The following is a 16384-nucleotide window of genomic DNA, read 5'->3' on the forward strand; positions in this document are numbered from 1 at the left end:
ACCTGCATAAAAGAAGCAGTTTAATTTCTCTGCACCAGGGGAGAAATGATTTCATTGCCTGTTATGTAGCCCATCAGTACTTGGTGAGGGAGAGTAGTTATGAAAGCCTCATCCTTTCCCAGTATATTTGTCCTCGCGGTCTTCAAGGAGCATGGATGCATCCTCTGAGGTTTTTTCAAGGTCAGCAGGGGTGCTTTTCCCAGTAGTCCTTACCCTTCACAGTGCCAAGGGGGGAGACAGTTATTCTGTCTACAGTTATTCTATCTAAGAATTTTCATCCTAGATTATTCACACATGAATAAAAAAAAAAAGAAAAGAAACTAGACTGCCTATACTGCATCTATTTCTCAAAAATTTGCTGATAACTAGTAATAACTTATTTCAATGAAGCCAAAGCAAATATTTGAGAAAAAGAAAGTAAGCTTGTCTTGGAAGTTATAAAGGAACAAAAAAGGAAAATGACTATGAATCTTAGCAGTTAAAGGCATTGAATTTGTGTCAAGCTTACTTTTTAATACTGATATATACTATTGGTAAATTTTTAAAACTCTACTGTTCAGGAGTTTCATTTTAGAAGCATAGGGAAATGTTCCTTTGACTTTACTTGGTACTTTGGACCCCATGGTGCAGACTGTGTGTAGCTGTAACCCTAACAACTAGTGGCAGTAGAGCCCAAGACAGGACAGATTGCAAGAGGAAATGAACTCATTTGCTCATTAAGTCACTTAACAAACATTAGGAACTCAAGGAAGTTGGGTTGAGCTAGATGATAAAGGTCAAAAGAGCTGTGCTAATGATGGAACGATACACATGCACCAGGGGCAGGTATGTCAACCCATTTTAAGAATTTTAGGATATAGGGAAATCAAAGATAAGTCATTGAATGGTTTTAGATTATTCTGGCCACAGTGTACAAAGTGAATTGGAGGAATACTGGTTGAATCTGTGAGATGGACTAGGGGTATTTTACAGGAATCCAATACAGAAATGGTCACATTTTGGACTAACACAACCACAATGAGCAGGGAGAGAATGGATCTGATTTTAGAGTTAATTAGTAGGTAAAATATGCAGAGCTTAGAGACTAATTAATTATAGGAGGTGAATAAGAAAGCAGAGTTGGGGATGAACCTTGGGCATTTGGCGTCACTTGGGTGGCTGGTGGAAACACTCACTGCACTAGGAAACACTCGGGGTGGAGACGAGGGCTTGGATGAAGTATCCTGCGGCATGCTGAGTTTTAGGTGGTGTGGGATAGTCAAACTGAAGAAAGTGCCAGAACACTTAGTGTTCAAGTCTGAAACTGAGAGGAGACCTTAGATTAACTTTTAATTTATGAATTGTCCCCAGAAAAGTGGTAATGAAAAAAATAAAAATGAGAGTGGAAGAGGTCACTGAGGAACAATGTATCTAGTGAAAAGAGAAGAAGGTCAAAACTGAGGGTTGAGGAATGGTTATACTATGAGGATAATCAGAGAAAGTTGAGTATTCAAAAGAGGTAGAAAGGAAAACCAAGACTAGTATGGTGTTACAGAAGCCCCTGGAATAAAATGCTTCCAGAAGGATGGAATTGTCGGTGGCCACAAAGACTGAAAAGAGTTTAACTAAGGGAAAGATAGTCTGAGTGTCTATTGGATTTAAATACTGAAAAGTCACTCACACATTTAGTGAGACCAATGCCACTGAGGTCCTATGAGTAGAAGACTTTTGACTCCTGAGAGGTCGATAGTAACCATAGCTGTCACTTGTCAAGAATATGCATTATGCCAAGCATTCAAAGCCAATTCTGGTATCATCAGACTCAGTTATTGTTGAGGAAAACCGAGCCCTCTAGAAGTTAAATAATGCTTCCAGGTGACAGTATGCAGAGAAGTGTTGAGACCTGGACTTGCTGTCTCAGATGCCAGTGTCTGTTCACTATACCACCCTGTGCATTCGGCTTGGGAAGGACAGACTTTCTTGAGCATCAGCCCAAAATGGCCTTCAGGGATATGTGCTTTGGAAAACAACTAGAGCAAAGGGATCATGAAACCACCTAAATCAATTAAATCTTTATAACTGTTCAGAAGGAACAAAATAGTGGGATCTTTTTCATGACTTAAGAGCAAGAGAATGATGGAGAGTGATGTGGAGAATTGACAGAGGGAAGATGAAAAGACAGTAGTGTGATGGTCCCAAGGTCAAAGGACAGAGGACCATAAGAATAAACTTCCAATACATACAAGTATAAATATCAAAAATGAAAGTATTTAGAAGACGGACATCAGAAAAATGAAGCCTCATTTGTATGCAGACCTAACCTTGCACAGTATTTTAGCTCAATTCACCAATAAAGGACTGAATCAGGAAAAAAAAAATACCAGTATTTCATCTAGAGACCCAGATGCCCTTTTCTGTGCTGTGATATATAAGTAGAAATGACTTTATGCTTTAATTTCTTGTATTTATTCTCTGCTACTGACTCTGTCTATATTTTCTTCTCTTTCCTTTCTTTAGATCATGCTTCTTAGTGATCCTGAGATAGAGAGCAGCATATTGATCAGCTCAGATGAAGGGGCAACCTATCAGAAATACCGGCTCACCTTCTACATCCAGAGTCTGCTCTTTCACCCCAAGCAAGAGGACTGGGTACTGGCCTACAGTCTGGATCAAAAGGTGAACAAATACTGCTTTCATTTACATCCTGTCACCCAGGTACCACCCCATGAAAAGCACTTGCCTATTTACTCAGTCCATGTATACAAGGGTATTCAATGACATTGCATTGTTCTGACTACATTGATTGTGTCTGCAGCATCTAACTTTCCTTTTTAGTCTTTCATATCAAAATATGCAGGTGGGTATATTTCATTAATGACAATGCCATTTGTCATTTCATAGGTTTAAGATTTTTTTGTGTGTGATTTTACTCATTTAACCTTTAAAACAAACCCTGTGCTATATATAAATGGGAAATGTGTATTCAAAATAATTATGGAGACTGAAGTAAGCATAAGTGCCGAAAAGCCAAGGTACTTGTTCAAAACCACTCACCTGGTAGCTAGAGGAGCCAGAACTTGGAAGCTTATTGTCAGACTTCAAGTCTAGGCCTATCCTATCACACCATGCTGACTTGAATTGGAATATACCATTGTTCTCAGTTTAGCAAAGGGAGGAAAGCCTCAAACATGTCCATTTCATTGTTTTCTAAAAGTACATTCAAAATAGAGTACCCCAATGAGTCCTCCCCTTTGAGCTTCAGATCCACACATATATCCAGCTGTGTACTTGACTTTGTCTACTATATGTCTTGGAAGCCTTTCGATTCAACATATTCCAAAGATGAACTCTTGATCTTCCCACATCTAAGCTGGTTCTCTTCCAGTATTCACTAATTATATTCATTCAGTTGCAAAAGTAAGAAACCTAGGAGGTACCCCTAATAGTTCTTACAGTATATGTTCATCCTATAACTTGAACTATATATTTCCCAAATGTAGATCTTTTGATTTCATGCCTTTGCTTAAATTCCTTCTGCATCTTCTCTTTGCTCACAGATTAGCCTGAAGTCCTCAGTAGGCTGTAATAGCACCCACTTGGTCTGGTCCCTCCTTCTGTCTTCTAACTCACTGTTAGTACTTCAGTGACCATCTCCAGTCCCTCCCCACAACTCTCTCCCTTGCTCCCTTTCCTGGGCTTGGGATCTTCCATACAGTAAACCTCTTCACTGTCAGATCTCTGACATCACTTCCACAGGACATCGTCCCTAAGCTCCCTGACAAAGTTAAATCCCCCCTGATGTTCTTTCTTACAAGGCTATGCACACTTCCCTTCAGAATACCTGTCATGGTTGAGATTTTTCTGTTGATTGATGCGCACTTGGCATCTTTTGCATTTCTCCCTAGATTGCAAGTTCCAGGACAGCAGGGTTGTGTCTACTTTCACTCACTGTTGTAGCATCAGTCTCTAGGACAGTGCCTGCCATTTAATAATGATCAGTAAATATTTGTTATATTTGAAAGTTTGGACTTCCTTGGGGGCTCAGATGGTAAAGAATCAGCCTGCAATGCAGGAGACCTGGGTTCGATCCCTGAGTTGGGAAGAGCCCTGGAGGAGGGCCTGGCAACCCACTCTGGTATTCTTGCCTGGAGAATCCCCATGGACAGAGGAGCCTGGAGAGCTACAGTCCACGGGATAGCAAAGAATCACACACAACTGAGCTACTAAGCACAGCACAAATATTTGTTAAGCAAATGAGTTAGTGGATGGATGCATTGCTATGGTAATGAGCCCTTTATAGTTGATCAGTTTCTATCTATGAGAAGAGAATTTAGTTGTTCTTTGTATTTCCTACTTTTTCCAGAACCTCAGTACAGCGTGTGATGCCAAACTATTACGTCACAATGTTGTGGAATCAATCAGTGAAAGGGAATGGATACTTATGAGTACTATCTTATGTAGAGTTGTCTACAGAATAATGTTGTTGAAATAGTTTCTTGTCTCTGTTCTCTCAAGTCCTGAAATAGTTGCTCCTCACTATATGTTTGAATCTGTAATTTGTAAATGTGAGTGTGTGTGTATGAGGTGTCAGCACCTTTAAACAATAATTTCAACATAACCTTTATACCTCTCATTAATAGAGCCTCAAGGTGGGCATCAGGTGCTAAATGCAATTCCCTAAGGACACCCACATGACATTTGCAGAGCAAAAACCATTGCAAATACATTTCTTTCATGGCATCAGGTGGATATTGTGTGAAAGACTTAGCCAAATGTCAGATAGCCAAATGTCTGTTTAAATGCTTGGTAAAGCCAGGAATTTTGAAGATATGTTGAAAAAACTAAATCATTTAGATGTTATTAAATGGCTGTCTGATAATTTATTTAGATGAAACTCTTAAACCATGTTTTTACTTAGGCAGAGACAAGCTAGGTTAGACAAGCTAGGCAGTGGACATCTCATGCCAAGAGGTTGATAAACCAAATGCAATATAGAAGTATTCCTTTTCTCCAGCTCCACAGCACTGAGAACATCTACAGCATTGGTTGTGAAGTACCCTTACAGATATAATGCATTCAAGATAGCTTCTGACTCGGTGGTTGCTTTTTCACCTGGTGAAAATATTTGCAAATGTGGCAGTGTGCACTGATGGATTTTCCTAACCACACTGAACATTTCTGGGTGCATTCTTCCTTAGCTCTCTTTCTTGTTGACATCTTTTGTGTGAAGTGGCTGAATGTTCTTTAGGCCCATAAAGTTTCTAACTGGTGCCCTGCCACTCTTTTAAATAAATGGTGTGAGAAAGCCGATGATGCCCCCAGCAACATTTGTAGAGATGCCATAAAACATGATCCAGGCATTCAGGTTACAGCAGAGTTTTTCTTTATTTGGGAGTAATTTATTGGTTTAGAGTCAAGGAGAGGGATGCTCTGGAGCAGCAAATGAAGATGCAAGGGTAGCTGAGATTGATATACAAATGTCTCATTTCAGACTGCAGCCTTCTCTGACATGCATGCATTGAGGCACGGGCTTCTTCCAAAGAAAATGAAAAGTGCTTATATTAAGGTAACTGCAGCATCAAAGGGAGATGTTTGTGGTGAGGAGAGAATCGATGTTTCCATTATTGTGCCTTTGATGAAATGCACTAGCAATTTCTTTAGAATCTGTAAGGCTATCTCTTTATGTTGTATGTATTACAAAAGACCTAATTGAATGATATTTTAAAAGGACAATATCCAATTGCTCTACCTTCCAAATTGCTACCCCAAAGCTGCAGGAAACTTGCCAGAAGCTCTCACTCAATAAAGGTTCTGCTGGAGAATTAAGGAAATACCTTCTGGATAGAACAAAATTGTGTCTAGAAATTGAGAGTGCACATAATCTTGTGTTCATTGAGATGCTGGCTGGCAGCTTGTGAATCCCCTGGGAAACTTGGCTACCTTTTGCTGGTCAGGGCCAGGTTGGCAGTGAAAGAGATCCAAGCCTTCCACCTTCCAAAGCTATGAAAGGGTGTGGAGGTAGGGCAAATGTACCTTGCACTTGACCCTGTGGGAGGATCATGCCTCTTCAATTCTGACGTGTCCCAGTCTCACAGAGTCCTTCTGTGTCCTTCTCAGTGTGACGTGGGCCTTTGATCAAGTCCTTCTGTTCTGGCTATACTGTGGGTCCTATTACCCCCTATGCCAGCTCCCCTCTGCCTTACAGATTCTCCTGCCATCTTGCATTTTAACATTAACTGACTCAGTAAAGATGAGATTCTTTCTTGTGTATAAGAATCTTGGAGATGTTTTTATAAGAATCTTGGAGGTTTAAAAAACACACAGCAGACATAATAGGTTATGGTTGACCAAATTGGATATCATAAAAGAAAAGCTACTCCTCTCCTCTCAGAACCAAAGCTCTAGAACATCTTAGGACAGCTGTGTATTTACCAGTTATTTAGAAGGCAGTATTCTCTTTTGCCTCCATCAGACTGTTTCCTTGCTAACGACTGAAACAGCTCACTTTGTGATATTTTGAATTAGCTGGAGGGCTCAATAATCTTACTGCAACTGAGAAGTTTTGAAAAGATTTTGAGATATGTTTTGAGGACATTGCAGTCCTTTAAAAAGATAGGTGTTATTCTCATAGTTACAGAAAGCTGATGTTTAAAAACAATCCCTCATTTTGACAAGGAACTCAGTATAGGTTTTTGAATGGGCACATGATCATGTATTCACAGATGCATACAACCTGGACAGGGGGCCTTCTGCAGAGATGCAGAGTTGATAATAGCTGTTTTCCTGCGTGAGAGGTGGGATTGCAGGGCTCTCTGTTATCATTTGTCTTCTTGGCAAAATGAAACTTTAACACACCTAGCTAGCTGGCTTTGGCCATCAGAAATGAGAATCTCAATGGGATTTCAGACTTGATTGTTTTTTCAGACGCTTCTTGGCTAGACTAGTCTAGAATTGCCTGAAATTTCAATGTAAAAACTACTTTCTGAAACAGTAGCACACATAATGAGGGGCTGCTGTGTGGTAATTGGGAGGGGGGTGGGTGTGCAGTTATGGGTGTTTTCTTTTATTGCTGGCCACGCACTAAGTTCAATAGCAGCTGACAGAGTGACAAGCTGGTTAAGAAACTAATGCCATCTTGGGCATTGTTGTTTAGTCGCTACGTCGTGTCTGACTCTTTTGTGACCCCATGAGCTGTAGTCCACCAGGCTCCTCTGGGCCTGGTCACTGGCAAAACAGGGTCTGCAGTGGAGGGGATGGGCTGCCACACATGAGCAGGACACTAGTAAGTTAGGGTGTATCTAGTGTGTAGAAGGCCTGAAAACTCAAAGGGAAGTTTAAATTTGTACTTCTGAAATGCTGGTACAAATGAAGAAGTTTCTTTCATTTATATTCTCATGAAAACCCTCTGATTAGAAATGTAATTGTGCTCAGAGCCTTCAGGATTAGCCGGAGATGGTAACCTTCCTCAGTAGCCATTGAAAGAAAGGCTTCGTGGCTCCCCAGCTGGTGAGGATGACACTGTTGGGAATTATGTTAGGCTGGCTGTGGTGTTGAAGCCTATTCCCTATGGAATAAGACTGGGACAAAAGGTACCTCTTATTTGGAGAGAGACACTGCATTTTCATTGGGTCCTCTTCCATGCCTATAAAATCACTTGTCTATCACTGAAGAGGAGAAAGGAAAATCCATAGCCCCTCTCACCTAGGGTGAGCCCACACTGCTCTCACAGATGTCTCATCCATACAATAGAAATATGCTGTCTCCATCACCATGGAAACACTAGTTTCCAGGAGGCCACTTTCCTGAAGGTGAACACAAAAACAGTGGACTGAGAGAGAATGGCCCTATTTTGTATTTAAAAATGTGGCACAACCACCGTGTTATTCAGATGTTAGCATTAACCTATTTGCGCTGAGTTCTGAATGACAAAACTGGTTTAATGTGCAATATTAACTTGCATTGAGTGAGGGTGGTGCAGTAAGAATCTCTAGTCTTTGCAACTTTGCTCTAAGGATGCTGGCTCAAAGGAACAGACTTCAGCAAAAGTCTTTATCTTCCCAAGCCTGCCTTTTCTATACCATGTCCCAGACTTCAGGTCCCTGCCTCTACCTTCTAGGTGTCCCTTTTGGTAACCTGACACCTTTCGGTCAGGAAAAGAACATTTGCTAAAATAATTAATGGAAGATGCAGCATATATATATGTATTAAGAAGGGCGTACAGGTATTTCTTCTCAACAACACCTTTCCTGAAGCAGTTAAGCTCTCATGATAGAAATTCAGGTTGGCAATACTTTGGTGAAAGAGGTGACTATAGGAATAGGTGGGCAAGGGCTTGTGTGATGCAGTCTCTTCCGGTTGCGTGTGACCTTCTCTGTGTTCCTCCACCCCTTCCTGCATGGAGTGACCTTACCTTCACATGTGCACTGGTCCTTTGTTCTCACGCTGCTGCCCAGTGTCCCTAACTCTCATCCCTTTGCCTCATTCTGACCCTAGGTTTCCAGTTTTCCAGTTGAATCTAGTTCTTCTGCTTATTCCTTCCTTTGTAAGCCTCTCTGGGCTTATGATCTGGCTGATCTGACCTGGCCAAATCTGCTATCCTCCCTCCATTCTCTGCCTCTACCTTGACTACTCCCTCTGGTACCTGACCTTTTAAAGTCAGGGTCAGTCTTTAAGCATTTTAAATCAAAGTATAATGTATATATACAGAGAAGTGCACATATCATGAGCTCAATGAATTTTCATAAACTGAATGCACCTATAGAACCAGCACCCTAATCAAGAAGCATAACATGATTGGAATCCCAGCATCATCCCCCTTATGTACTTTTTCAGATATTACCTTCTACCCCAAGTCCAGCTGCTATCAGTAGGGTCATTTTTAATGACTGGATAAACTGGTGAAGAAATAGACTCAAGATGAATTCCTTGGAAGAAAAGTTGGAAAATAACAAGTGAGGTAACTGACAGAGAAGGAGACTTTAAAAATATTAGCATTAGAGAATTAGTGTAAGCCAAAGGCAAGAATTCATTGACGTTCAATAAGTCTAGTTAATCCAGAGAATTCATAAGGAAACTTTCAAAAGATGCTCATTTAAAATTAATTTAATACATTTTAATTTAAATATATTTTCCTTTCTGTGCCATAAGGAAGATACCCAGTGTTGACAAAGTTTTGGTGAAACTCATATTCTGAAATTGTATTGATGGTCATGCAAATGAGTTTTCCTTCCTGGAAAACATCTTGGCAATGTATCAGAAGACAAACACATTTTCATGACTTGATTCAGCTACTTCACTTCTGAGACTGAACCAAGAGAATAATACCAAAAGGCTTTAGGCATAATAATGTTTATCAAAATCACTTATAAAATGTGGATAGAAATTTGCTGAGTACCCAACACTAAGGGATTTTAAATCAGGGTATATACATTTACCCAAATATCATGCAACCATTAAAATGGTGATTATGATGACCATGTAGCAACATGGATACATATTAATATCTATTTAGTACTTATATATCTCATAGACATTATATATATATATAAATTAATACACGATTCATAGAAAATTAAGTAGTATGCTTTGAGTATAAGTATGTGACAAATAAGATAAAAGAAGGAAGGAAGGAAGCAAAGGGAAGGAAGAAGAAAAAAAAATAAAAATGGTAGAAGATATTGCCAAATATTACCTGAGCTCTCTTAAAATGGTGGGATTGTTTGTAGGGTTTTTTTTTTTTTTTTTAAGCCACTTGTTTTTTATATTTTGTATTATTTCGTTAGATTACTTTTATGATTCAATTCAGTTCAGTTCAGTTGCTCAGTCATGTCCGACTCTTTGCGACCCTGTTGACTGCAGCACGCCAGGCCTCCCTGTCCATCACCAACTCCCGGAGTTTACTCAAACTCATGTCCATTGAGTTGGTGATGCCATCTAACCATCTCATCCTCTGTCGTCCTCTTCTCCTCCTGCCTTCAATCTTTTCCAGCATCAGGGTCTTTTCAAATGAGTCAGTTCTTCACACCAGGTGGCCAAAGTATTGGAGTTTCAGCTTCAGCATCAATCCTTCCAATGAATATTCAGGATTGATTTCCTTTAAGATGGACTGGTTGGATCTCCTTGCTGCCTTGAATAACTTATGTTTAGTCCCAGATATAAGACAGTGATCTTTAAAAAAAGATTTTAAGTGTGAATAAGGTCAATTTAGGTAAAAGCACTTTAAATCATAATTTAACTACATTTTCAAGAGGTGGTGTGGTGTAGAGGAAAATTTCCCTGGACTTGGAATATATCAAGTCTGAGGTTTTTCTTTTCTTTAGCTTTGCTTCTCACTATGGTCCCTTTCAAACTGTGAAACTCAAGGAACTATGTTTTTTTTCTAACAAAAAAAAAATTCTTTTTGGATATAACCTCAAGCCATATTATTTACGACTCAGTGATAGATATAGGTTTTATTATTTAGAAGCACCCACTATAGTTAGATATTAAGAAAGTGATTGCTTCTGGTGGTTTTTCAGATGAATTTTTTGACTGTATCCTAAAATTGACTTGGCATTTGGTTATTTGATTTGACAGCTTTAATGGAAACAAATACTCTGGAGCCAAGAGATATAGACATATGCAGTGAATTGGTATTTGCGCTTAGTAACTCTTATATTCCTCATGTTATGTTACTCGGTATTGAACATGTAAGTGCTTCTTGGAAACAGAGCAAATATGTCCTTAGGTATCCCTGTGTATGGGCACCAATGGGTGCTTTTATGTACATGGTTACATTGAATTCTCATAGGGATCTGCAAAGTGGGTATTGTTATTTCCAAGTTACAGGTGAGTATGTGACTCCTGAAAGCAGTATCCATTTGCTCAAGGTCACCTCGACAGTGAGGGGACTGGCCTGCTCTCTGCATCTGGCTGAGACCCTGAACTATGATCATCACACCTGACTCTGATTAGTGGATGGACAGACTTTCCGCCACCTGGGGCAGAATCCCATAGGGGCCAGTCTACCCTGAAGCTTAGCCTCAGAGAGCACTTACTAGTGACACAACAAAATCAGCCAGGCAGAGATCAGATCTTCAGATGAATCCAGTTACTTCTAGCACATCCCTCAGCTGATGGCACTTACCAGAGTGGCACCTTGAATAGAAAAGTCATCAAATTGCTTCCTAATAAGTCATAGGACTGAATAATTTCCCCCTGGCAGAAGATAAACAACAAAGCAGTTGTGTGTGTGTGTGTATTTTCAGGTTTCATGCAGTTTTGCTCACTTTTCCCATCCATTTGTTCCAGTATTTGAGTTAACATATAGATTAAATAAGTCCTTGCCATTCAAATAGGTAATACTATAATCTGGATTTTTTAAGGAAGTTTATAGAGACATCTTTAATATGGTAATGAAGATAGAAGTAGAAATCATTTAACTTCATTTACAAACCATGAATATGTATTATGCTTTAAATGAAAAGAAAGGCTAAAACAGATATAGTGTTTGTTCAATTTGCTAAAGAGAAGACAATTTGTCAAGATTTTTTCCCCAAAACTCAAGCAATATGCAAATATAGGAAAATCAGACCCCCATGTTAATTTCATGGCATGATGAATATTTTTATAATCCTAATTAGTACCAGTCATTTAGTCTAGCAATTTCCCCCAATCTAACCAATTTGAAATTAAAATAGATGCCTTGATTACAAAACTCATTAGCAAAGAAGCACCCTTCTCACTAACCAGTTTATTTAAAATGCACAAACTGAATGAAGTGTGGAATACTTGTGTTGTCAATTGGCATAAGTGAAGTGAGTCTTAATTGGGACCATTGTGAAGTATTTGTATTGCTGCATGTTTCATTGCAGTATAATATATCATTCATTAAATGTAACAAAAGCAGCTTTTAAATGGTTTAATTAAGCGAAGTTGGTGTGCTTGGTAATTTTTATAAAGTCTAATGTCACAATTGTTTGCATTTGGAGTACTGGTAGGTATTAATGTCAAGAAGATGAAGTCTGACTCTGCATTTATCACTCCGATTACGCAAAGAATGGCAGGTTTAATGTCAGAGGAGAAAATTAAATTATAGAACATTGACTTCTTACTGAAAAGTACCCACATGCATATTGTCCTTGTGCATTTGGACATGGAAACTCCAGAAAGGCCTGATTTATGGCTGAGAATGGAGAGGAAGGGCTGAGGACTTGGGAGTGAAATGAAAGGAGAAAATAACAGTTGGGGATTTTTTTTTTGGTAATTTCTTTTTTAATTTTCTTTTTTTAATGAAGGGAGGAAGTAGTAGGTGGAGCGAAACTCTATCCAATGTATTTTTGTCTACTCAAAAGAGCAATAGAGATGAGGAGCAGTGCAGATTGATGTTCTGTCTAAGCCAAATGTGGGAGTGTGAGAGGAGGGGGAAATTGGCTTTGGACCAGGGAAATACTGGAAGCAGGGCTCTACAGAAGTCCTGAATGGGGGCCAGATAACAATGAGTTCAAGGCTGGTTTTTCAGGGACAGAGACTGTATGATGAGGTGCAGCAGTGGCAGGCTTACAGGTATAAAGTATAAGACAAGCACAGAAGTCACTTTCTGTTGTTGCTTCTTCTCTGTGCAATCCAGGTGTCAGCTGTTACATCTTATTTATGGACTATTTCAACCCCATATCAATAAGGATGGGCCATGTCACTAATTTCCTTGAAAGATCTAATTTTGACAGTCCTGCCCATATTCATTTGGTGTCTCCACTGTAAAGGAAATGGTCCCATTAACTTCTGATTGCAAGATTTGCGTTTCTTTGCTGGAGGGCTTTCTCTGAAGGCTTTTGAGGCTACTCAATCTATTTCTATAGAAGTGCCATGGAATTAACATGCGAAAGAGGTCCACAGCCAATGATCAACAGAATTTGGTGTAGAGATAGCATAGTTTCTTCTCTTCTCATGTGGAACAACTCCAAAGAGTTTTACACTTTGTTTTCCAGAATGTCCCAATGGAATTAAGCTCTAGTTGCCCAGAGTTAGCTGACTTTATAACATATCATTTCTACACTCCATTGGCTATAATTTCTGTACTCCCATACTGTTTCCCAAACACACTGCTTAGTTCTTATCTCAGTGTCTGCTCCTGGGGGAACTCTAACCAACTGTGACAAGCGTGTTGTGATTTTGGTAGTGGTATCTGCAGATTTCTAAAGAGAAGGACAGGGGACACAAGCAAGTCTTCTTTGACATTTCTGTGTTCTTAAGTTCCTTCTGGGCTGTGCCACCCTCTCGTTTTCCTCATTGTTGTTAACTAAATAATATCCTCTCCCCCAAAATAATGCCCGTCTCTGAATCCTCAGACCTGTAAATACATTTCCATAAAGGGCGAAGGGGGACTTGGTGGATGTGATGAAATTAAGGATCTTGAGATGAGGAGGGTATCCTGCATTACCAGGTATGCTCAGGGTAATCACAGGGGTTTGGTTTTACAAGAAGGAGGCAGAAGAATAGCATTTAAAAAGGAGACGTGACAATCGAAGCAGATGTTGAAATTATGCTTTCTGAAGATGGGGCCACAGGCCAAGGGATGCAGGCAGTTTCTAGAAGCTAGAAAAGACAAGGAAATGGGTTATCCTCCAAAATCTCTGGAAGGAAGACAGCCCTAGTGACACTTTGGTCTTAACCCTGTCAGACTCATTTGAACTTCTGGCTTCCAGAAATATAAGGTGATAAACTTGAGTTTTTGTAAGCCACGACCTTTGTGGTAATTTGTTAGAGCTGTGAGGGGAAATGAACACACTCACTGACCTTTCCCCAGCTTCGGTGCATCTTCTGTCTGACAGCAGGCACAATCCTCTAGTTACCTGGCTCTGCTTCCTGGAAGCCCAGGTATCCAGAGTTCTAGACACAGGTCATACGTTTGACTTCTAACATTGATCCATGCCATCTTGAAATAAGAAAAGTTCCTCCAGAGAGGAATTACGGTGAAAAGAAATACAAACCTGTTCCCCATCTTGTCACATATTGTATTAGTTTTAGGTCTGCTGTAGCAAAGTACCACAGACTGGGTGGCTTGAAGAGCAGAAATGTAAGGTCTCACAGTTTTGGAAGCTGGGAAGTCTTAGATCAAGGTGTCAGTGTGGCTGGTCTCTTCTGAGGATGCTGTCCTTGGCTTCTTGATGGCTGCTCTCTTTGTACTTCACAAAATCTTCCCTCTGTGTGTTTTTGTGTTCTAATTTCCTCTTCCTATGGTAACATATTTCTTTAGGGCTCACGCTAATTAACTCTTGAAAAGCTTCATCTCCATATATAGTCATATTCTAAGGTACTAGGGATTAGATTTGGAGGAGATACAATTCAGCTGATAAATGCATGTCCAGGTTACTAAGTGATAAAAATCTTGTTGTGCTTTAGGTCTGTGCTCACCTGAAGAGTTTCCTCTGTGTAGCATGATTGCTTCTGAGGCAAGTGAAATGTAACCAGCCTCCAGGAAGAATGTTAGGAGGCTGGGGTGGGAAGTTAAGGAAGTAAGGGTGGGGTTTATCCCTGGAATGAAAACCAAATTCTCATGAGAGTTCCTGAGACTAGTCAGGAAGGTCTCAAACAGGTCTTTGGCTTTGACTCTGGGTTAGGGAATCATGGGAGAGATGAGAGGAAAGATGGTGCCCAGGCCATGGAGAACATTAGGGGAACGGTTTGAAAGAAATCTCTGCTAGAAACTTATTTTTGAGTATCATGGCTATTTGCTTGTGTAAGCCAGATTTGTTGTGTTTGATTTTTGGTTTTGATGTCTAAGATTTTCATTTTCTCTTTGCATTTGAAAATGTCAGTAGATCTCAGAGAGAGAGGTTTAAGTGACCTGAAGGTGTTACACATGCTGTTTAGTCGCTAGTCGCTGAATCGTATCCAACTCTTTGCTACCCCATGGACTGTAGCCCACCAGACTCCTCTGTCCATGGGACTTCCCAGGCAAGAATACTGGAGTGAATTGTCATACCTTCCTCCAGGGGCTCTTCCCAACCCAGGGATCAAACCCATGTTTCCTGCATTTCAGGTGGATTCTTTACCACTGAATCATCAGGGAAACCTACACATCTTCTTACAATTCATCATTGTAATATGTTTCTCCATAGCTTTGAAAATAAAGTCAGCTCAGCAGAGAGATCATTGTAATTTGAATGCTGTCTCATTTTCTAACTCTTTCCCCAAGTCTTTTGTTCACTCATGTAATAAGGAAATGTATCCTCTTGGTTCAGCCCAGAATACCTTGGCATAGACACTTCTCTCTGGGAGTCCTTTTCTCCTTCTTTATCTAGTTATCTATCTCTATCTTTTACAACTCAATGCTAATATGACTTTTGAGAGAAAGCTTTCCCTAGACAACTTTATCTATGGAGATATAACTATCCTGACTTCTAAGAAAAATTTAGAAAAAAAGCTATTTTCATATTTCGAAAAGGTTTTGATTTTATGGTTTTACATACTTAAAGTACATGAGGGGTGCAGAGGCCAAAATGTTTCTCGGTATTTAGGACATCCAAAGATGTTAAATTATTATTTTTTTTAAGATCTTAAATTTTAAGTCCCTGGACAAGAGATAATTGTGGAGTTGAAAAGAAAGGAGAAAAATTATAAAAGGATTTGAAAATAGGAGCAAACTGGGTGATTGTATAGAAGTCACAGGATGGAGGGGTGCCTAATAATCCTGATGTGACAGGGCTCAAAGGGACATCATTGATCTGATAGTCTGATTGCCTTAAAAAATATCTAAGGCCATAGGCTGCGCCCATAGCACATTTCTTTCCTGACCAAGGAGATATTTGTTTCTCAAACACACTGGGTGGAGCGGGAAGGCCCTGGTGGGCCTTGTCTCCAAGGTATAGCATGGACGAGACAAAGACCTTCTTTAGTGGTTGCTTTTCCATTTAGCTGCTTTTCTGACATTTTGCCCCTTGCCTCCCTTGGCTGCACTGATCACTGGAGGCAGCATCTAGCAGTATCCGTCTGAGAAATTTATTGAAACCGTCTTTTTAAAATGGAGACTTTCTGGTTTGAAGCGCTTGGTAGAGATAGCAGGGATCATAACTCAGAGCTTTGTAATAAGCAGCTGGGGAATGAGTGAGGGAGAAAAGATACATTAGCTTTTCTTTCTTCCAGTATTGTTGTACTAATATTGGACTTGAGTGTTTTCATAATTGAGATGCTGGAATGTGGCTGAGGTATCTACTCTCTCCTCTTTTTATCTCAGGCAAGGATAGTTTCTGGAACCTTCTAGCCCAGAGGCTCCAGCCCTTGAAGGGAGCTTTCCAGTTTCACTAGTAGATCATTACCCTTGATATAATCTGTTTACCCTCAGGTTTACACAGTCTCTTCCCTTTTTTGATGCTGAAAAATACCACTTTTAAAATCAGATAAACAACTGATGCTGTTCGTCTAATCA

At 39.8% G+C, this 16384-nt stretch overlaps 1 protein-coding gene across 1 annotated transcript in view; it reads left to right on the forward strand.

Annotated features, from left to right (window-relative positions):
* Positions 1 to 16384, forward strand: part of SORCS3 (sortilin related VPS10 domain containing receptor 3) — a 619852-nt gene that overhangs the window by 331895 nt on the left and 271573 nt on the right. The window contains exon 4 of the mRNA XM_043926232.1: positions 2497 to 2655. Coding sequence (XP_043782167.1) covers positions 2497 to 2655 — 159 coding nt within the window. The remainder of the gene's footprint in view (positions 1 to 2496; positions 2656 to 16384) is intronic.

This window comes from Cervus elaphus, chromosome 15 (assembly GCF_910594005.1).
Source record: "Cervus elaphus chromosome 15, mCerEla1.1, whole genome shotgun sequence".
In the NCBI taxonomy this organism is placed as follows: Eukaryota; Metazoa; Chordata; class Mammalia; order Artiodactyla; family Cervidae; genus Cervus; species Cervus elaphus.